Here is a 23,386-nt window from a genome sequence, read left to right as displayed (position 1 = left end):
AGAAAATATGATTTAAATAGTATTTGAGTTTAAGGCTATAATTATTTAGAATTATAATTTTAGTGATATCTGAACTTAGGTTATGATCATGAGGAACATGATAGATATAAAAGAGAAGATTCAATATTTAGATTTTGAATCAATAGATATTAAGATGAAATTTATGCATAAGTGGCATATGATATCTATAATAGAATTGACGAGTTATATCTTGGATTTTAATTAGTAGGTTGGCCTGAATATAAGAAGAGTTGACTCTGGAAGGAAGCGGGAGGTATTGATATGTTATGTTGAGTATACTCGATGATTTTGAAATGTTAAACTTATATGAAAGGAAATCATGATAACTTTTCTGAATTTGATGTTAATTATCTGAGCATTACAAATTTTAAATTTATCAGAAGGAAGTTAGGATATGGTCTAAGAAGAAATTTCATCATATGAGAGAGAAATATTTTTGAGCATTGAATCTATAAGAGGATTATATATGAAACTCAATCTTAGATGAAAAAAACTATACTTGAATTTTATTATGAGAATATGAGATATACATCTTGATGAAATCTTTGGTTACTCAAAATATCATATTCTGAATATAATTCCTTGATCTTTCAAGTTGCATTGAATTTCAAGTCAAAAGTTTACTTTTTTAAGTGGATCAAAAGTATTTTGATATTATTGTTAAATTAAAGAAGAAAATTTATTTTGTTAGAGTATGATATACAGGTTATGATGAAATCTTTAATAATTCGTATTACTATCTGTGGATTAATTTTTTTTTTAATTTTTCTTGTGATTGTTAAAGATGATGAAGTGTATTAATTATTCAAGTCAAAATTTAGATTTTTTTTAAATTGAACTAAGATATCTTGCTAGTGTTAAATTTCGAATGACTTATACATGGGACAAGATTTTGTATGGATTTATTGATTAATATTAAGGGTTGTGATGAAGGGAGCTCTTTAAGAAATAATCAAGTTGATTCTACTTAAGGATGTTGGCTTGAGTTCTTTTAGTTTGTCAAGTTAGAATTAATTCTTTTAAAAAAAAAATTGATTTAAAAATTATCTAAATGATTGTAAGATAAATCTAAAGTTAACTCTAATTGATTCTAGACATGTTGGATTCTTGAAGAGTGATGAAACTTATGCAATGATTTCAAACATAGAAAGTAGATCAAGATTTAATTTTTATATGCTATACCCAAAGGTAGTAAAGATAAAGAAACTTAAAATTTTGCCCTAAGTCTTATATGAAATTTGAAGGTTGGATCTATCCTGGATTGATCTAACATATAAGGATATTTTTATCTTTGATAGACTTATATAATTTGATAAATTAAGATCAGAGTGCGCAGCAAAAGCACGGTGGATTAAATTGATTAGAAATATTAATCTTTTAAATCAAAAGATATTATGATGAAATATATTAGTTGCAAATAAGGAAGGATTTTATTGATAATGAAAGGATGCTATAAATTTTGATCTAATCTGATCATAGCCGGATAATTTTTGTCAGTAGGTTGCTTCATTGTAGATAATACCAAAAAATTCTAGATATCTCAAGTTTATTAACAGCTTGATAGTTCTGATATTAGTTCAAACTTAAAATATCCTGACATAGATCTCATATTTTTTTTTAAATTTAATATTGTTACTTGGATTGATTTAGAAGATTGAGGTTTTCTTAAGATGAGAGTCTACATATAAAATTTGTTGGAAGGTCAAGAGAAGAAAGAAATCGATGATTGTGAAGAGTGCTCGATGTTTGACCTTTATTTATTTTTCTATCAAGGATAGTCTGAGATAATTATGAATTTCAAGTGAAATGTATAAGACAAATAACGGTGGTATATTAATACAAGTCCAAAATATTACAGTTCTTCAAAAAGTTGAGAAATCAATAAGAGGAGATGAATTTAAAATTTCAAATAATTTTTGTTATAACAAGATCATGAGAAATAAATAATATATAAGACATTATCGTAAGCTTGAGAATGACATGAAGAATGTATACTTTGAAATATGTATCTCGAACGACATAACTTAATTTTGAAGATAAAATTATTTGAAAGGGGGGAGAATATAACACCAGACCCATTTGGGCCCTGGACCAAGCCCAAAAGCCCAAAGCCCATATAAAAAAAATTGGAACGAAGAAGACTCCCGCTAGGAGTCTTTTTCCACCCAAATCATCGGAGGAGAAGTCGAATCCGAGGAGGATTCGACCTCCCCTCCACTCTATAAGACCCCCCTCTCTCCCTCCTAAACAACCCACGATGATCACCGATCTCTCTCTCTCCTTTCTCCTTGTTTTCTCCAATTGAAGTCAAGGCCTCCCGTACTCGTGCTCACCAAAAATTGGAGCCGACGACGCTGTTAAAGCTTGAGGTAAGCCCTTCTCCTCCTTCCTCTCTTCCTTCCCCTCCTTTTCATGGCTTCGTGCACCCTCGCCGGCCTTCAGGATCGTCGAAAAATCCATGAAAAGGGTGAATCCTATTTTGCTCTGTTTCGGCGGACCCTTTCCTCTCTTTTTCGGCCACCGGTGCCATCGATTGCGGCGTCTCATCCCTAGGATAGGATCCTCATCCCTTTATCTCTCTTCCTTGAAGGTCTTGGCCGTCGGTGACCGGCCAATGATCAGAAAATAAAAAGAAAAGAGGGGGATCTCCTATTTTTCAAATCCTTTAAATCTCCTGTCGGTCGAACCTCATCGCTAGCCATCCTTTGCTCCACCGCCGCCTCCACCTGCTGCCAGACCTCCGACGAAGCCATCACCCTCGCTGGAGCCCCCTCGTCCGTCCCCTGTTTCGGCCCAAGGGAGGTCGTGGGAAGAAAAGAAAAAAAAAAAAAAAAAGAAGAAGAAAGAAGAAAAAGAAAAGAAAAAGAGAAAAAGAAAAAGAAAAAGAGAAAGAGAAAAATAAAAATAAAATAAAATAAAAAAGAGAGAGAAATTTTCTCTCTCTCCTCTCCCTCCTTTCTCTCTCTTTCCTCTCTCCTCTCTCTACATTCTCTCTATATTTTCTTTCTCTAGATCTTTCTCTCTCTTTATGGATTTTATCTCTCAGTATCTTTCTCTCTCTGATTTCATCACGAATCCTAGGATAAAATTGATATGAAAATATGATGACCTAAGATTGCTCCGAAATTCGTATAGTAGATTAGATTCCGATCCGATCTTTATTCGAAATTGATAACATCAATCATGGTTAATCCATATTGAGTCATCCTGATATGACCTCTGATGATCTCGACCATGATTGCCTCATCGAAAGGATACGAAGATTCTCTCCCCACTTTCTCTCTCTACTTTTTTCTCTAGAATTTTCTCTCTCTTCATGAATTTTCTCTCTCTAGAAGTCTTATGGATCAGTGGAGGATTCAGATACTTAGACAAATCCTAATTTTGGTTAATCTTGAGAGAGGTCCTATATTTGTGTTATTAGGCTTGATTATCGGATAATTTTCTCCATATATGATTTTTATATTTGATTAGGGTTATGAAGAGATGATTGTCTGCATATGATATCGAGTGGAATATTTTGTTAAAAAAATTCATAAATCAAAAAAAAATATTGATTTCTGTGCTTGGATCAGTCACCGATAAAGGTAAGAATCCCTGTACATGATCATCATTATATATATTATTTTATCGTTGGTTTTATCTCATTGATTTTGCATCGTTGGATTTGAGATCGATGAATTTGTTATATCTGAGACACTGTTATTTATTTATATGATTTTGAGCATGAGTATGTTATATCAATGCATATGTATCAGTGATTGATGGCATGATTATATGGGTATGACATATTTATTACACTGCAAAATTTGAATTGATTAATGAAATCAAATATTATAATTTCATGAAAATAAAAAGAAAAAAAAATATGGTTTGGACTGGCCTTATCATGTGGAATAGCCTGCCAGGAGCTTATGCCTGGAACAGCCCCTACAGGCATATGTGTGGAAGAATCTGATCCGAGAAAGATCATGAATGATTTGATTCGAGAAAGATCATGGCTACTTAGATCCGAGAAAGATCATGAATATTTCGATCCGAGAAAGATCATAGAAATCGATCTGAATAAAAGATCGTCGCATGATCCTGGTAGTCCAAAGCCAAAGCCAAAAAGAAAAGGATTAAAGACGATGTGATAATAGAAGAAAATAGAAAGATAAGACATGAAACAATCGTTGAATAAAATTGTTTCACTTATTAACATATGATAATGCATCTCTTTTGATAAAACAGATAATTTATAAATGTTTGCAGTATTCTGAACAGTGAATATCGGCTTTTATGTGTTATTTCTTATCTTTATTTTTAGATTATATTATTATATTGGTGTGATATGGAAATTCTTACTGGACTGTAAAGCTCACACCCCTTCATATTTCTTTTCTTCTCAGAGTTACAAGATGTCCATGGTTGGCTATAGTATGGATTTGTGAGTGAGCGGATGCATAGATAGAGTACCGTTGATACCTGATCAGAGGATTGAAGGAATGTTAATTGTAATTATGCAAGTTTTATTAATTATTATTGAAATTAAATAGTATGGTTGATAAGGTTGTAATGATTTAATTTGACCTTGCATATTCTTTAGGGCTTGCTCTAAGGAGTGTGCGGCCATCACGTATCCAATCCGGATGTTGGGTTCGGGGCATGACAGTGCGGTGCGGTGGGGAGAGGGCGGTGGCATGTAGAAGCCACAGACCATCGCCACCGAAGGGGAGGATGAGGATGGAGGAGGATGGCGGTGGTGCAGAGAAGCCACGGGCCATCACAGGAGGGGGTGTGGGGGGTGGGGATGGCGTGGTAGGGGGAGAGCAGTGGAGTGGAGAAGCTGTGGACCATCGCGTGGTTGGGGGGTGGGGTGGTAGCGCGGGGATGGGGGGAAGAGGAAGGAGGAGCCACTGGCCATCACCTAAGGGGGGCGGGCTGGTGGTGGTAGCGCAGAGGGGGGGTGGCCAGCGGTGGTAGCGTGGGGAGGGGGGAAGAGGACGGAGGAGCCATAGGTGGCGCTTGCGGGGAGGGCGGGCATGGACAAGGCATAGACGAAAGAGGGAAGAAGAAAAGAGAAAAATAATAAAATATTATTTTTTAAAAAATAATAAAATATATAAAAAATAATAATATATCATATCTTAAATATTATTTATACTAAAATAGTATAATAAAAGTACCATGGTAAAACTCTGTATTTCAAAGTCATCAAGTTAAAAGTAGGAACTTTTCCATTACCGTATATTTAGTTCCACGCGGATTTACTTCTGCATAGAACTTTTATGAGCACCTTTTTATATTTACATCCGCATATAAATTTTGTGGCATGCGCTCGTGCGCCTTGTGCTACTTTGTTTTTTTTTATTTTTTTATTTTTGGTAAACAACTTGTTTTTTCATTCAAGCGAATGGCTTTTTCAAGTAGCCAGCTCAGGTGCAGATGCTTATGTTTTCCTATCCAGACTTACTTTTGCATAAAAAGTTTACGCGCACAAGCTCTCTGAAATCTTGTTCTTCAAACATGCTCTATGGACGGACTTGCGGTTGGCCCCACCATCTCTCAAACGCATTTTGTATTTTTTGATCTTTTTAAGTATATTCATACAAGAATTATATGAATATTCCACTCTTTACAAAAAAAAAAAAAAAAACATGCTTTATACTCCATAGCCTAAGCTTTCTGCCGCCGCCCTCTAACAGGTTCTCCACTGACATCTGATTTGCACGCCGCCACCAAGATGGTGGTTGAAAGAGTGGGTATGCCAACAGAGGCGGTGTTATGGGCCACCCCAGCCCTAAGGTGGCGATTGCGAGCTTGATTCTCAAATCATGATCCTGCATGGCTATGTCGGTAATGATGTTGAGGACGTTGGTGCTGTTAACCACAGTGCCAGTGGCGAGGATGGTGATGAATAAAGGCTGCAATTCAGGAAGAGAAGGATGGTATTGCCCTTCTGGATGCTAGGAGCGTGGTTGGAGGGCGCAGCAGTGTTGGAGAAGGTGAGGTGGTGGCTGATGGTGGAGTTGATGAGGGCGGCCTTAATGTCGGCCCCGTGGGGGCAATGAAAAAGGATTAGGATGAAGTTAAAGCTTTGAAATTGAGTTAATCTCCCGTATAAAATCATAAAAATTATTTTTTTAAATTGTGCTAGTATCCTATTACGCTTATCTTAGATTCATTTTATATTTTCAGAAAACATTATATCATGTCCATAGTAGCATAATTTAATAATTTATCTGTATATTAATGCCATTATATGAAAGCCAATGAAGCTTATAATACACTATATATAACATTTGTTATCTTAAACTATGTTAAAATTTATTAATAACTCTCCTCATCAATTTATGAAGTAGTATCGTGTATAATAGGTGATGGAAGAGGCTAAAGCTCTCTTCATTATCCTATAAAGAGATCCCCGTGAAACCTTAATAAATATAAGCAAAGAGCAAAAGGTATTAAATTGTGAAGCTTTGTTTTAAAGAAGTAGAGAAAATTGAAAATACAATAAAATTTTTGGTTGATCTGGAAGCAAATTTATGAGATCAAAGGCTGACACTACAGGAAGAATGGCATTTACCAACCATTTTTTGCCGACACTTTTGGAAAGCATCGGCAGGTTGCGCTGACCTGCCGACGCTTTTAAAAAGCGTCGTGTGTTAACGACGCTTAAAAGCGTCGTAAAAATTGAGCATTGTCAACACCGACGCTTTTAGCAAAAGCGTCGTTAAATAAAGAAAATACCGACGCTTTTTTACGTCATTATTTAACGACGCTAAAAAGCGTCGTTAGGTTCGTTTAAGACCCCCATCCTCCCGTGCCCTAATCTATCTACCGCCGCCCCTTTAATTTCCACCCATTCCTCCGCCGGCACCGCATCCGCCGTCCACGCACACCCGCCGTCCACGCCTCACCGCCCATTCGAACACCTCCCCTTTATCTCCCACGGCTCATCGCTTCTTGGAAAGAGTTAGGGTTTCTCCAAGAAAGCGAGCGGCGAGGGAGCTCTTTGGATAGCGAGCTCGGTTCTCCTCCTGATCCGAGCGCAGGTGATTCTACCGAACGAACTCCATCTTGTTCCATTTTTTCGACAATCTGTTCTGGTTTCGATTCTACCGAACGAACGTCTTTTCTTGGAGGTTTCTTCGAATTTCCTTCTTTTTTTGATCGAGTTTATGTTTGATGCATACCCATTTGATACTATTTTAGGTACTACTATTCGCAGTTTTTTCTGGGAATATCTGTCCTTATTGATTAAAAAGAAAGGAAGAGGGACGGCCTGTTTATAGCCGAGATCTAGAGCTCTGATAAGCCCTAAACATTCTGATCCTTGCTAAATTTGGGGAGGAAGAAGACTCCCATTGGGAGTCTTCCACCCCATTCACATATTCCCGATGCATGATTAATGGTCCAAGTGGCTGGTCCATGATGGCTCAAATTAGATACGGCCCAATATAGAGTGGGTCTCTCTACAAGATCAATAGTGGTTCCTAGTTGATTGCCAATTTTGATTGGTTGAAGATTTCGCTCACTGCTTAAAGTCATATATAAAAGCATACCATTAGGATGATTGATAGTGAGCTAGTATAGTGTTGGAAGGATTTTGATGGCGAGATGGTACAGCATCAAAATGGTTTGGAGTAGGGGTAGCAAATGTATCGGATTGGGTCATAAATAGGTCAGTCTAAATAGGTTGAGTCAAGAAAAGATGAAACCTTACTAAATAATTGATCTGATCTAATCCACTTAATCTATTTAGTAAATAGGTGAGATCAACCTATTTAAATTACTGACCTACTTAACCTATTTATAGTTGCATTGATGTATCAAATAGAAATAACATGAATATTAAAATTTGACCTCCCCTCGAAATTTAGGAAAGTTAGAAAGACGATAGTAGAAAAAAAAAATTTTTTTTGGATAAAAGCTCATGTCTTTTTCCAATCAAAAAAAAAAAAATTGCTTCTTAATAAATTTGACAAGTCCTATAAAAGGGGGAAAAATATTCTATTCTGTAATTATGAAAAAAATTATTCAGAAATAATCAGTCAAAAAGGAAAAAATACTACATGCACAAAAGTTATCACTCACAAAAAATTTTGAATTATACAAAATTAGCTGTATATGATGTCGCCATTATTTGTTATTTCTGATCATGTTGACGGTGGTAATGATCATTTTTGTGCAGCGATAAAATATTTATAATTTAGTGAAAATAGTAGATTGTTCAAAGGAGGAATCAGTTTTTGAAGATATGCCACCACCATCAGGACTTGAACTTCAACCTAGCTCTTACCAAAAATATAAAAATAAAAAAAATATTATACACAGGAGTGGTGCCAACCAGCAAAGCTAATATATTATAGCTCTTAATGATAGAATTAATCATATACATATAGAAAACTAGCACCAATTAAATATATGCTAATTAGATTTCGATTTTATTTGGCCTAGATAGAGGATAAAATGACATGATTTAGAAAATTAATTATAAAAATTGGCTTAACTACATAAAACACTGAGTAGGTCACTATCTGGTTGGTGTAATAAGTTTTTCATGATCTAAAAAGAGGAGTGAAAAAGAACAGAAAACCAGCACATGATAGCACATAACCAGAATAATATTGAGATTTTTTAAAGATAATGACAAACAAATAAAAAATCTAATATCGAATGATGGTTGGTTCATATGTACTTATAGAGCGAACGTATAAGTCATGATCATCTTCATCCACACCTCTCCTAAATTATCAAATATGGTAAACATGTATAGCATAAAATAAATGATATAGAGCTAGATCAATTTACAACCACACCCTCTTAGTATCTCTCTATGAGGTTCACCCGAAAATATATAGTACAATTAATTAAGATTGTGATACATGGTTGATGAATGGATAATTTCATAGTTTCATGAATCCTGATTGATTGCTTATCTGACATGTGGCGCTCGTTATGTGGCTGGACCCTGATATCGTGTGGCCTACGTTATTCTTATCTTCGTGACTGATGAAGACTAAGCATCTGGATTAAGCTGGGCCAAGTTTCTTTGTCCACTACTCCCCAAGTTAATATCAGGTATTAAATCAAGTTAATTATGAATTAATTTTAAAAAAAATTATATTTCATAGAAACATAGACCCATCTTTTGATTAATGTACATATTCTATTGTATCCGTACATTTATTTATTTTTGTACGGATAAAAGAATTATGTACATTGATCAATTGATTGTCCAGTATGGATAGTTTGGAAAATGTGAGTAATTCTATAGGTCATTACCATAATCAAATGGTATGCTGAGGGTTCGAAAAAAATTTCGGATGGTATTTTCTTTTTGTTCTTCCTATACGGAAGAACTAAGGGAAAATGCTGTCGAAATTTTTTTCGGCTCTTGTTGCATATCATTTGATTTCTGTAATTGACCTATAGAATTAATGCATTTTCTGAATGGGATAGGACCTTCTTTACCTATTAGTTGATGATAGCAAGTATTTACTATATAAACTTTATCTAGATGTTATTTTTTTGGATTTTATGAAATGACTGATATTTTTTACTCATTGCATTAATATAGATTGTATAATTTTTTTTATTTTTAGATAAATTGCAAGTTCGGTCATTTTTATCCTACAATGGATAAAAGTTGGATAAATAAATCAAGGAATAGTAAAGAATATTTAGATGGAGTTTATGACTTCATTAAATTTGGTATGGAGAAAAGTAGTTTGAATGGAAAAGATAAAGATTGGTTTACTGTCATCAAAACAAAACCTAGAGACTTATATGATATGGGAAATCAAGTGGAGGATGATGACGATGACACTTATACACAATGTATGCCCTACAATTTTGTGCCAGCTGATGATTTAAATGCTACGACGACGTTGGTTAGAACAGAATTTGAAGGAAACACTACTGCTTGATTGTTACTGGTAATAATTATTTATGATGTATATATTTTGCATTAATTATTGTATTATTTTACTCCATATATTAACTGATTCTATCTTTTATTTATATAAATGCTAGGTGACATCATGCGTCGCAGGGGACGATATGCTGGTGTGTAGTTCCAGTTTTCACAGACAGAGGCCGGTACGTCTTCTTCAACACAGCAGCCTGAGGCCAGTTCAGCTACACAGCATTCTGAGCTCTGTCCTTCATCATCAGCACAGCACGATCCTCCTGTTCATCAGCCAGATGATGAGATACACGTGCAGGGTATATATTGTCTTTCATATAATTTTATTTTTATTTTATTTTATGTATATTTATGATATAGTTACTTTTATGTATTTTTTACAGACGGATCCGGGAGAGTACGCCCCAGATGCGGACCCACAGTAGTACAAGATGTGTGGCAGATGCGTGAGGGCGAGAGGATTGTTGTGGAGTGCAATCAGCTAGGTCAGCCAATTAAGAAAGCTGTCTGCTTATTGACTTCATTTTTAGGGACTGTTGCTCGGAGGCCTCAGCTATGTCCGTTGGGCTATGCAAAATGGAATGACATGCTTCCAACGTACAAAGTTGAGCTCCTCCGAGTTATAGAGGTAATGAATTGATGTTCATACTGTATATTAATTGTTAATCATTTATATAATTTATTTCATTTAACTTTTTTTTTTATAGAGCAAGTTTGTTCTCCCTCCATCCACTCATGATTTTGTAATGAAGTCTCTCAACCGCAAATGGAAAGAATATAGAGCACAATTGAAGAAGGACTATATGAGACAGGGTATGACAGAGGAGGAGGTTGCTAGGAATTGTCCTCCTGATGTACCCCCTCATCAGTGGATGGAGTTGGTTCATTATTGGTTCTCCGAGAGGGCACAGGTATATTATCTGCTTATTATCTTTTTTTTCTAAATATTTTATAAAAATATTAATTTTTATTATATATTATACATATAACAAGTTCTTTACTTTATTTTACAGACTTATTCTGCTATTGGTAGAGCTGCACGAGCAGCTCAGTCTGTTCCTCATACATCGGGGTCGAAGAGTTATGCACGACTCCGACAGGAGTTTGTATGTTCCTTAAACTTTCATAATTAACTTTTAATTTTTATGTTGAAATATTTATATAACTAATATCATTATGTATCGTGGATCATGTCTGTATCATGATACTCATATATTTTTTTAAATTATTATAACTGTTTGCTTAAAATTAAAATTATTTGTGTAGGTGGATGAGCATGGGAGGGAACCCGGACAAGTGGAGTTTTACCGGATGACTCATACTCATCAGGATGGTATTTTTGTTCGAGATGAGTCGAGAGATTTATATGTACGGCATTATTAATATTCTATTTTTTCCAATGATTTAAATTTAATTTTGTTAGCTATTAATGTATAACTCTTGTTTTCAAAATAAATATAGGAGAGGGCTACATCTCTCATTGCAGAGCGTGACGACGAGTCCACAGCATCTACGCAGCAGAGCCGTATCGAGGCCGAGGTGTTCACAGAGTTGATGGGACCAGAGCGCTACGGTCGAGTGAGGGGTTATGGAGTAGGAGTCACCCCCACTCAGTTATCTGAGGTTAGTAGATATACGCAGCATGCTGCAGTAGATGCTCAGGATTCACGCGTTCGCAGACTCGAGGTGGAGATACAGGAGATTAGACAGAATCGTGCCGCTGAGATGGAGGAGATGCGACAGAGCCGTGCCGAGATGCAGGCCATGAGGGGACAGATTGATCGGCTTACATCTTTATTAGAGATGTATGGTCCATCTCAGGTAAACACATATTATTAAATATATATTTTTATATTAATTTAATGATTTATATATTTTTATTTATAGATATGCAAATCATGCTTTTGATATGTTTCTTGTAGGCTCCTGGCACATCAGGCATCCGTCGAGACAGCGGCACGTTACGTGGAGACAACGACGACCATCCGCCTACATATTGATATTATTTTATTTTTATTGTATTCTTATATTTATTTATATTACTCTTGATTGTAATGGACGATTAGTACTTTATTTTTATTTATATAAAATAATGTCTTTTGATTTGGTTAAATTTGCTATTTAAGTTTGCTTTTGGTGTGAATGGTGGTGATTGTACAGGTGTGAATGGTGGTGATTATACAGGTTTATGTTAGAATAATTGATATAATTTTGTACAGGAATGTATGTATTCTTTTTTTTTGGAATATAAAACCTGTATTTTTTTTTCTCTTAAAATCTTTAACGATGCTTATAAGCGTCGTTAAAATAACTTTAACGACGCTTATAAGCGTCGTTAAAGACAAAAAATCCGACGCTTCGAAAAGCGTCTTGGTAGAGCGCAGGTCGCGGAGTCATTAACGATGCTAAAAAGCACCGTTAAATTTGAATTTTGCGACGCTTTAAAGCGTCGTTAGAAATACATCTAACGACGCTTTTAAGCGTCGTTAAAACACAATTTAACGACGCTTATAAGCGTCGCAAAAATCCTAACAGCCGACGTTTCAAAAAGCGTCTTGGTAGAGTGGAGGACGCGTTGTCATTAACGACGCTAAAAAGCACCGTTATAATTTAATTTTACGATGCTTTAAAGCGTCGTTAAAAAATAACGACGCTTTTAAAAAGCGTCGGCGCTTTTCGTCTCCACTCTTACATAGGCGACGCTTTTTGAAGCGTCATAAAGGATATTGGCGACGCTTATTAGCGTTGTAAAATAACCTTAATAGCGTCGTTAATGACCATTTTCACCGTAGTGTGAAAAATAGCATGCATGTCATAAGGGAGTAAAAATGCTATTTTATCACATGTATATAATGACAAAACTGCAGATCTAGAGAAATTTAGGAGAGGGTGAATCCAGCAAAAATTGTATTTTATTAGATATAAAGACATACTGCAGACAGAAATTTCGAAGAGGGTGAACCCTGGTGCTCTTGTGTATAAGTCCACAACCTGGTTCGGGGAGAGCAGAAGTAGCTAGGTGTGACATCAGTTATACGTTGCAACTTTCATGAGAAAATAAGCTTTTCACTAACAGGACTACTTAATTTTTCTTACCCATTTCAAGACTAGCTTGAGACTACCCAACTGCATGGGCAATGATGCTTCAGGACTATATGCAACATACTTGCTTCCATGTTTCTTAATGAAACTAGTAGGCCTGCTCAGATTTTCCGAAGTGCTGGCATTCAGTGAATTTCCCAGCATGACGACGGTATGCTACAAAACCGCTGTTTGATTTATTACTGATTACGAGTATTTATGGGTACAAAACGTCCTTCATACACATGATACTGCTTGTTTTTTTTTCAAATAATCAAACTCATACAGATGTTTCTTTACCAAAAGTACAACTATTTTTCTACTTGGATCATCCAGTTTGATTAGGAACTTGCCAACTAAAATCTACAATAACAAACTATACTACGTTCATTATATAGCCGACATCAAAGAAATTGCATTAAAAGAAAACCCTGATAACAAAATACACTTAAATAGAAGTAGTAAATAAAAAATTCTTTTACATGTCTACAATGAAATTGAAAAAATATTTAATTTTTCAAACTAGGAAAATGTAATAACCTAAGATCTCATCAAAAAAAATTAGTTGAAATATGTTACTTCAGTTTATTAATAATCAATATAAGCACTTAAGATTTGCCTAATGCATAACTAATGTGGAACTGAACATATGGCTACACAGATCCTTACATACTCCTGTAATTCTTGTCATTCAAGCTCTAACATTCTAACGAGGATTCTAATTTATTCAAATTCAATCACAAATTCAATCTCAGAATAAATACAAGAGTGGTTTAACCAACCAACCCCCCAATTGCACTTTTATGATTTATACTATAGTTAGCAGAGATGCCAACATCGCAAAACCAAGGGACAGAAATGCGACGGAGAGGGGTAGGCTGCCTTTATCCTTTCGTATGAAAAGAGCTTCATAAATGGGCAAATGGATGGCTACGACCAGCCCACATAGAAGAATTTGAATGAATAATGGCTCAAGACCCATAATTCCCCCATCTACCACCAGCTTTCGGAGTCCCCCCACCAAGCAGAAAAGATTCAGCATTGCAATTGCTGCTATGATAACAAACATTGAGGATGATGACCCGAATTCCATAACCTCCTGCTCGTATCTTTTAGAGGCATCCCCATCAGACACCTTTGCTGTGATTGTGAAACCCATCTTAGAAATCCCCAGCAACTTCAAGATGGTAGCAATGATGCCATAAAGGAATGAGGTGGTCCTCCTCAATATCCACATCCTTTGAGAGTTCCACCATCCAGCCAATGTGTTACCACATTGCAGTGATTCGACGAGCCCATACACATGTTTACCAATGGTGACATAGGCGAAGGGCACGAACCATGGGCTTGTGATCTAATTTTGACATCAGGATATTCGTGTTAAGATTTGTTCAAACATGCACACTTGATAGAAGGGAAAAAGAGAGGCAAATCCGTACCTTTGGGAATAAGGAGATGCCTTTGAGGAGGCAAAGGGAAGGGATCACAAGGTAATAGAGCGTAGGGAGTGAGTTTGGAGCCCACAAGCCATAAATGCAATAACCCATCTGGAGTCCTAGCTTGATTTTGCCACGACCAAGTATGAAGGGGCAGTACTTGGAAAGAACGATTTGGAAATTCCCCTCACTCCATCTTTTGTACTGCACCAACGATTCTGCTAGTGTTGTGGGAGCAACACCTAGAAAGGCTTTCCTTTGAAGATTGATGAAGACGGACTTCCACCCCCTACATTGAATTAATAGGCCTGTGATGACATCCTCCACAGCACAGTCATACTTCAGCCCAATCTGCATTCAATGACAGATAGATAATATGTAGCCAGATAGACAGATAGATATATATATATATATATATATATATATATATATATATATATATATATATATATATATATATATATATATATAGCGAGAGAGAGAGAGAGAGAGTGACCTCTTGTCCCCATTGGGTGTTGTGCTCATAGGTGCAGGTGATAAGAGACTTTGCTCTCTCTTCCAGCATACAAGCACTGCTAGTCGTTTTCCTCTCAACGCCTCTCTTCCAATCTTCCTTGTAGTCCTTGCCATACTTCCTCCCACTAAGGGTCTCTCTTCTGTGGAAGCATCCAGTGCCAATATAGAGAGTTCCTCCCCAACTATCCAAGCCAGGGTGGTCCACCTTAAGAGACATTAAAAATGGTTTTGTAATCAGATCCATGTGTGATTTGATAACAAAATCCATGTTAATTACTTGATTGGTATTATACTCCAAATGGGATATAGATGCGATCTTTGTGGACTCTCAAGCATGTGTTCGTGAAGCTTAGCAAAAGACTAGAGAAACACTGCTGAAACCTCGATTGTGGTGTGCTTTTATTGGTACTAACCTGAGTGATCACATTAACGGAATTGTCATAGAGATCATTCTTGGTGATATTATGAAAGAGCTGGGGATATTGAACAAAGCCAATGTCGTGGCCATTCTCTTCATCCAGGAAGAAGCACAATGCATGTCTGATGGACTCCGAGTTGTTCGAGTACATGTCGCAGTCCACGTTAAGGATGATCGGACTGTTGCTTATCTCTGATGATGCCCTTATCTGTACATCAGGTTGCGTTATTTAAAGACATTTTTTTTCATAAATTTAATTTCAAAATCATAATAAGGTTGCACTCTCTAAAACATCTTTTCATAGACATGATTTCAAAATGGTAAAAATGGTAACGGCACCAAATGCTTATAGGCTGCCCTGATAGCAAAAACATAAGATTCTAGGCATGATAGGTTAGGTCAGCTGTTCGAGTCCCGGACCAACTGCAATATTCAAGACCAATTCACAATTGATTCCAGATTGATCGTGCTATTTCTTCTCCAAAGCAAAGTGATTGATTGTGTTATTAAATCTACTGTTGAAGTCAGTTGTCTAGAAAGGGTGCAAATTTCATGTTGTGGATTACAGGTTCAACTAACCACAATATGCCTGGAAGCTCAAGCATATAAGGAAAAAAAAAAAAGAGAGCAAGCCTATACCTCTCAAAAATTGCAAGAAAAATCAACATTAGTTATATTACCAATGCGTTCATAGCCCCTGCTTTGAAGTTATGATGATGTTGAGGTCTCTTCTCTCGAGCCACGTACACCAATGTTGGTAATGCATTTCCATCGCTGTCTATTAAACCTTGGTCTCTCCCATCAATCAAGATCTAGAAAGTGCCACAAAAGAAAAGCAATATAATTAGCTAGCCAGATAGCTCTAATCGCTCAACATTTGAGGGATGGACGCAACCTTTAAACTATAGCCATGTTCGGTTCATCCATAACTTATGTTATGCAGATCCAAAACACCTTTTATGATTACACCAATTACATTTCCTACTCTAGCAGTACATTTGATTCATTACTACAGAAGTGAACCAAAAGACTGCTCCTATAGTCCAGCTAAGAGTTCAAGCAACTAGTTTTCACATGAAAACTTTAGACCTTGAAGTCTTATCCTAATTATCCCATTCTAAAATAATTCAAAATTCTACGAAGTAATGGTTCTCTCTCAATAAGGTCTTGTTTTGTTCTTCCAGTACCAAGTGTAGCATTACCTGAACAATGGGGGGATGATTCCGTGAAGTCATCCCCGAACTCCATTCAGAAAATCCTTTATTTGCACCGAGTTCTTCAGGGATCTTGCCAAGCATTACCACTGAATCGATGCGATTTGCCATTTCTTCATATAAATTCTGTGAAATGGGAAAATATGACAACTTTGAAATAAGTTGTAGCCTTATTTTATATGAGTTCACAACTAGCGTTCCATCAATGAACGCGGCTTTTTTTAACAGTGAATCAGAAATTAAGGTTGATCATGGGCCAGCTAAAAGGTCAATATGTAAAAAAATTGACACATGCCACTTGGTCATACATTACCTTCATAGAAGACCATTCAGTGGGGCTGCATGCATCGTGGGGGTCACATAATTTGGAAAAATAGGCAGCTGGCGAACGTGGCTCCACATTATATTTCTTACAAAATGGAATCCAATGCTTTGCAAAGTGAGATGCTTCCCAAAGGGAGTAGAAGGTCAGAACAGACCCAGCATCATCAGAGAGGTAGACACTTAGCTTCTCGGGCGGATAATTGTAAGCCATGGCTGATAGAACAGTGGAGATGACCAATGTGGGTGGCTCTGCAATAGGGTCTGCAGTGCACACGAATATGTCCACGTTTGGCAACTCAATTTCATCTCTATTTCAAATGACAAAAGTAAGGAAATCATACATCAATACAACATGTTATGCGCATGAATGCACAATTTATATCTGTCATGATTTTTTTTTTTTTAATGCACGGATGATGTAGTGTGGAGAAATGAAAGAACACAGAATATTTTTTTTTTTAATATAAAAAAAATGAATACGATAAAGCCTAGCGAAAAATCAAGTGAGAGTGAGATCTAAATGAAGATCATTAGCATCGATATCCAATTATTTTACCAGCTAAGTTTCCGGCATCCTTATGATGAAGTATAGAATTGCAGTCCCCTTGTGGGATCTTATTCGTCTTCATTCAGATAAATATTTTTGGCCACGTTCAAGTAAGATTTTTGAATAAAATATTTTTGGTCAAGGACTATTTCTTAGAATAAAATATGTTGTGCTCCATCGCGTTTACAAATTTTCAGGCCCAACATTTAGAGCTCCAACACTAGTGAGGAGTAATATGCTTATAGATTCAAACACAGCTAAGAAATAAAGAAATAGTATCAGATTTGAGTTTCAAAGTTCTTTCATTTGAAAAGTTTTGGGAAGACAGGATTTGAACTGGTTGGCATGCATCCTCTCCTTATTTGACCCATAAGCTGTATAGAGTTCAATCTTGTAACTTAGGTAGTGATATTTGTACCCTACTGATCAAATTAAAAAATAGTTGAGTTGGTAAAGTCATGGATTTTTTGTCACTAATGCTCTCTGTATAATTGTGCTTTCATAATAATATCAGCCAGACTTTCTCTCTTCCTATTTCTAAAAGAATGAAAAGGTTTTGGTTATGCAAGCTAAGTACACTGCCAAGTATAAACAAAGGAAAGACTACTAGGACAGATTAAAGTCTTACAAATATTGTCATCATCTTGATTTTGACTGGACTAGTTAAGAGATAATTTTTTTGGTGAGAAAATCTATGTTATAAACAAAGACAAATTAAAACAAAGACAAATTTAGGTTAGTATAATAGTATTAGGCCTGTCATTTGGACCAGAATCCAACCGGTTGACCTTAAATTTGATCCCGATATAATAGCAAAACTGCTTGCCTAACTTACGGGACTTCCATCATACTTTGTTCTAAAGATTGCGATTCTACCAACTGAAGCCCAACCTTCTCGCTTTACTTTGCTGTTACCTCTACCCAAACCAGCTGGTCTATGCCCCGGTGCATGTTCTACAGTAGAAGTTTACAATTGGCTAAAGGTAATCTGATACGAAAAAATAAATTCCATACCAAATTATCATATTTAATAAAAAATCTAAAAGATGGTAAAATAAATGATGGATCTTATGTAGAGAATAGATAAAACAAATATCATCAATGAGTTGGTATTTCATTTCTCATGTTAAATTACTGAATAAAGATAATATGAAATTGCCATTTCTTAGTGGAGATACCCTCAAGAATATTATATTAATTATATTAATATATTATAACTATATTAATTATGTATTATTTATTTATTAGTATTTTTATTAATTAGTTATTATAATTAATATAATAAATTATTTATTGTAATTGATATGTTAAAATATTAATAATATTATTTACAAATAATGATATAATTAATATATAAATATATTTATTAATAAATATTAGAAAAATTATAAAGACATCCTTCTACTTTGGGTCATCTACACTTAAACGACCTCAAAAATTTAAGAAATGTCAATTAACTATCTAAACTTTAAATTTATTGCAATATGGTATAGCTGTTTATTTTTATTGCCAAATGCTATTGTTTGAGGATTGCATGATAACTAACTTCTCATGAAATTTTGAAATTGACCTTCCCACTAACTCAACAAAGGATTCTTGATTTTGCAGGAGTTGAAGGGAAGGGGAGGGATAGTAGCCCTTTGAGTTCAGTGCTAACGGATGAATGACAAGACAGAGCATTTGGAGATATGTACGAGTTGATGGATAACAAAGAATGAAATGCTTTAAAATCCATACAAATGGATGAGTGATAAAGGATAGAATGCTTTGAAATCAGTGCATGTAAATGAATGATAGATAATAAAGTATTTTAAGATTTGTGCAGATGGATGGATGAGGGAGGATGGAGCGCTTTGAGATTTATGTAAGTAGATAAATAGTAGAGGATTAACCACTTTGAGATTTGTGCAAACAAATAGATGATAAAGTATAGAATACTTCGAAATCCATGTAGATGGATGAATGAAAGAGGATGAGTACTTTGAGATATGTGTAATTAGATAAATGACAGAACTAAGTGCTTTGAGATATATGTAAGTGAACGGATAATGAAGGATGGAGTGCTTTAAGATTTATACATATGAAAAGTTGATAGAAGATGAAATACTTAAGATCTATGCAGTAGATGAAGATAGAGGATAGAGTGCTTTAAGATCTGTACGAGCAGATGAAGGATAAATGGAGTTCTTTGAGATTTGTGTGGATGAATGGATGCTAGAGGATTGAGCACTTTGAGATCTATACAAGTAAATGGATCACAAATGGAGTACTTTGATATCTATGCATATGGATGGATGATAAAAAATTGAGCTCTTTGAGATCTATACATATGGATAGATGATTGAGATTGGAGCACTTTAGGATCTATATTGACAAATGAATGATAAAATAATGGAACATTTTAAAAGTTGTGCAGATGATTGAATAATAACAAATGAAGTGTTTTGAGATTGGTGTCGGTGGATGGATGATAGACAATAAAGCGTTTTAAGGTTCATGCAAGTGATTGAATTATAGAGGACGGCTTCTCTAAATTAAAGATATTTTTATTTTTTTTCTCACTCTGTTAATAGTGTTAGAATTCAAATTGAGGGCTAGACTATATTGCAACAAATTTGAAATTTTGATGGTTAATTGGACTTTTAAAACTTTTAAAATTTAAGTGTAAATGATCCAAAATAAAAAGAATATCTTTGTAAGTTTTTCTAAATATTAATTTTTAATGAATAATTAATTAATATTTATTAATTATTAATAAATCTAGTATGGGATTTCTTAAGAAGTACTATATTTATTTATTAATAAACATATCTAGAAAATTTATAATTAATATATTTATTAATATTACAAAAATATTTTAAAAATTACTGATGAAAGAAATATATTTTTTAATAAATATATTATAATTAATTTAAAAATATTTATCAATTGATATAAATATATTTCAATATTTAAGATCGCTCATACTAAAATTTTTTATGTAAGCCATATATTGTCGATAAATAAGTCGAACAAAAAAATTATTAAATTATTTCATTATAGAGTATTCTTGGAGATTTAGTAATATTCTAGCTAAACATAATAATTTTTTTTAATATTATCTTTTGAAATAATTTTTTAATCAATTAAAAATCCTAAAAATTATTTTTATTTATAATTATTTTTAAATAAATAATTTTTAGAAATTATTAAATTATCCCATAATGCGATACGCCCAAACGAATCTTAATGGAGTTGTACATCTTTTATGGCAGTAACATTGTTGGAGAGGGACAGAAGTCCATGTACGGCTCGCAAACAGACTTTGTTGGGGAGAGCTATCTTAGGACAAATTTTGATAAATATGTAGTGTGTTATTTAACAGGGGTGGCCTTCATGATGGAATGTCTCCATCTTAGTACACATTTTGATAAATATGTGGTGTCTTATGTAACCGGGGGTCGCCTTCATGATGGAGTGAAATGATAACTATCAAGAAATATACAGTCCTCTAGAGTGACCACCGACATGCTTAATTAACCCTCATCGGTATCGACCATGTCACCATCTATCCCTTCAGCTAGCCTGCCCACCCACACCCACCGCCACAATTTAATGCTAAAATTAACCCTCATCCTGTTGTCCTTCTGAAGTAAAAATTGATAATAATAACTATAGTAGGACACCTTATTCATATACTCTTTTGCTTCCTTCAATGCATAAAAGAATATTATGGGCCTTTACAAAAGATAAAAATAAAATGAGTTTACCACAAGATTGAATTCGGATTAACCTCATATATCAAAAATAATTTCAATAACAAATTGATAGTAAGAAAAATTTCTTCACAACTTTATGCTGCATAGCAAAAAAAAAAAAAAACGAAGCCATTTAAAAATGTCATCACAATACTGGAGTTGGAGTTGGTCGCAATTTTTGGTCCAAGACAAAGTTCTTACGACACGTAGCCTGAAGCATTTTATAGATGCAAGATATGAGAAGCCTCGCGATCGATCGGCCTCAGAACAATAAAAAATTATGTGCTGCTTGAAATATATCTGGGAAAAGAGATTGGGCTGCTCGAAACCTTCTCTCTCTTTCCCCTGCATCCAATCGGGAGTACACATCTCCATCGCCGATGGTTATCATCGGACGACAATAACCGATGCTCCCAGCCATCTCAAGCCTATCATTCGGCTTGAGCTGGCTTAAAATCACCTTGGATGATGAGAAAAACCCTCGGCAAGCATGCTATCATAGGGACGGATCTTTTTTTTTGATGTAAAGGCACAGATCTTATCTACTCGGCTCTTGCTTGCAGTGAGCAACAAAAGCAACGAAAATTATATGTAGCTAAAAGACTAGAAGATGTAGATCGTGCATGATATGTGGGCATGTTCTTTCTTTGTCTTTAAAAAAAAAGAAGAATGAAGAAGTAGAAGAAATATGTGGGCATGCTGGTTATGAATGAGAATCTTACCGCTGAGAGAGCTTCTCCGTGTGTGTGTAGCGATGGATGGGGCTCCAACGCACCGACTGAGTGATGATCCAGTAGAAGCCGAACCAAAGCTCGGCTATAAATATCCCCATCCATGCCCACCTCCCTTGCTCTCCCCATCCCGGGACATGAGTTGCTCTATAGAACCATATCAAACATATGCCCACCAACATAGAGCATGCAAACAACTTGTATGCAAGCCTACCTTTTGCTTGCTTTGTTTCAAAGAGAGGTTCATAACTCTCTCCCATCTCTCTCTCGCGTTTGTGGTCATGAGATAAGTTGGTTATATGTATATAGTGGGTTATAGAGAGAGGATTTCATATGGCCGCTGGTCAGATTAATAAATACTTACTCAAAATGATAATAAGTAAAAAATTTCCTTCGCGAGAGTGTGGATAAAATTCTCTTGTAGGGCCATTGGACGAAATCGTTTGGGGAGAACCTGTTAGCTCGACATGTACCGCTTCTTGTGGATCCGAATACTTGAAATAAGTCAAAAAAATCATCAAGTGAAGCATCTCTAACAGGGACACTTCAAAAAGTAAAAGTATATGAAAATCTAGAAAAAAGGCCAAAAATATTCTTATTTCAGAGTATTCTCATTCTCTTCTTGACACATCTCATGATTATTTTCTTCCCATGCCCACCTCAACGTTGGTTTCTCCTCCGACTCCTTTTCTCTGTTTCCATCTCCCCTATCAGATTGATCTCTCTCCTCTCTTCTCTTTTACAAAGCTGCCATCAATGTTAAAGCCCTAGCCGGATAAGAAAAATCAATGGAGTCCCATCCATTTGTTCAATGTTTTCTCCCATGAGGTTGAAGCCCATGTAAAGAAACTCACAAAAAGGAAGATCAGCAAAAGAGTTTCAGAGGAGTCGATTCGATTACAGTAGGAGTCGACTCGATTTTTGTTGAGTCAACTAGGCAAGTCGACTCAGCACTAAGACCTCGACTCGGGGAGTCTGATAGAGAGCTGCATTTCGGGATCTTATGGCGGCACGCAGGTGAATCGACTCGATTTCAGCTCGAGTCGACTCGATACCAGAAGAGTCAACTCGACTTCAACATGAGTCGACTCCTTTCGTGGGTGAATCTATTTTGGACTCGATTTGCTGATGCAGTTTGGACCAAAATTATTTAAAGTTTCGAGACTTATTAATATCTATGCACTCAGAGCGACGTCAGGTCTTTAGAGAGAGAGGAAAAATGTGTGCTTTTTCTTTGTAAACAAGAGAGTTTCTTGTATCTCCTCCAATCTCGTACTTGTGCTATGGATTTAATATAAGAATCATTGAGAAGGTCTTATCCGTAGATATAGGCTAACAATTAATAGGCCGAACCATGTTAAATCTGATGTGCTTTCCTTTCTTCTATTTTTATTGCTCGATCATTTTTATCCTTTTTGCATTCTACGTTTGTTCGAATATCTTTTCTC

At 35.5% G+C, this 23,386-nt stretch overlaps 2 protein-coding genes across 3 annotated transcripts; one reads left to right on the top strand and one right to left on the bottom strand.

The window, feature by feature from the left end:
- The first annotated feature begins 4,668 nt into the window (after positions 1–4,668).
- On the top strand, positions 4,669–11,788 carry LOC140851173 (uncharacterized). Its single transcript, XM_073242752.1, has 6 exons — positions 4,669–4,882; positions 10,465–10,562; positions 10,642–10,845; positions 10,948–11,040; positions 11,201–11,302; positions 11,396–11,788. Exons 1-6 carry the CDS (start codon positions 4,669–4,671, stop codon positions 11,771–11,773), a joined length of 1,089 nt encoding a protein of 362 aa, XP_073098853.1. The 3' UTR covers positions 11,774–11,788.
- Positions 11,789–13,755: 1,967 nt separating this feature from the next.
- LOC140851023 (cellulose synthase-like protein E6) lies at positions 13,756–22,240 on the bottom strand. 2 transcript variants are annotated; one of them, XM_073261592.1, is made up of 8 exons: positions 21,930–22,240; positions 16,913–17,231; positions 16,588–16,725; positions 16,066–16,197; positions 15,381–15,593; positions 14,948–15,172; positions 14,455–14,802; positions 13,756–14,369 (listed from the first exon to the last, which is right to left on the bottom strand). In XM_073261592.1, the coding sequence occupies exons 1-8, from the start codon at positions 22,196–22,198 to the stop codon at positions 13,824–13,826; spliced, it is 2,190 nt and encodes a 729-aa protein (XP_073117693.1). In that variant the 5' UTR covers positions 22,199–22,240; the 3' UTR covers positions 13,756–13,823. The 2 variants fall into 2 exon arrangements, with proteins under 2 accessions (XP_073117693.1, XP_073117694.1); XM_073261593.1 differs by having other exon boundaries at positions 16,913–17,184; positions 21,930–22,073.
- Between the last annotated feature and the right edge of the window lie 1,146 nt (positions 22,241–23,386).

Source organism: Elaeis guineensis, chromosome 8, assembly GCF_000442705.2.
Source record: "Elaeis guineensis isolate ETL-2024a chromosome 8, EG11, whole genome shotgun sequence".
Taxonomy (NCBI): domain Eukaryota; kingdom Viridiplantae; phylum Streptophyta; class Magnoliopsida; order Arecales; family Arecaceae; genus Elaeis; species Elaeis guineensis.
Note: the sequence above shows the minus strand (reverse complement) of the source record. Positions and strands in the feature narration are given on the sequence as shown.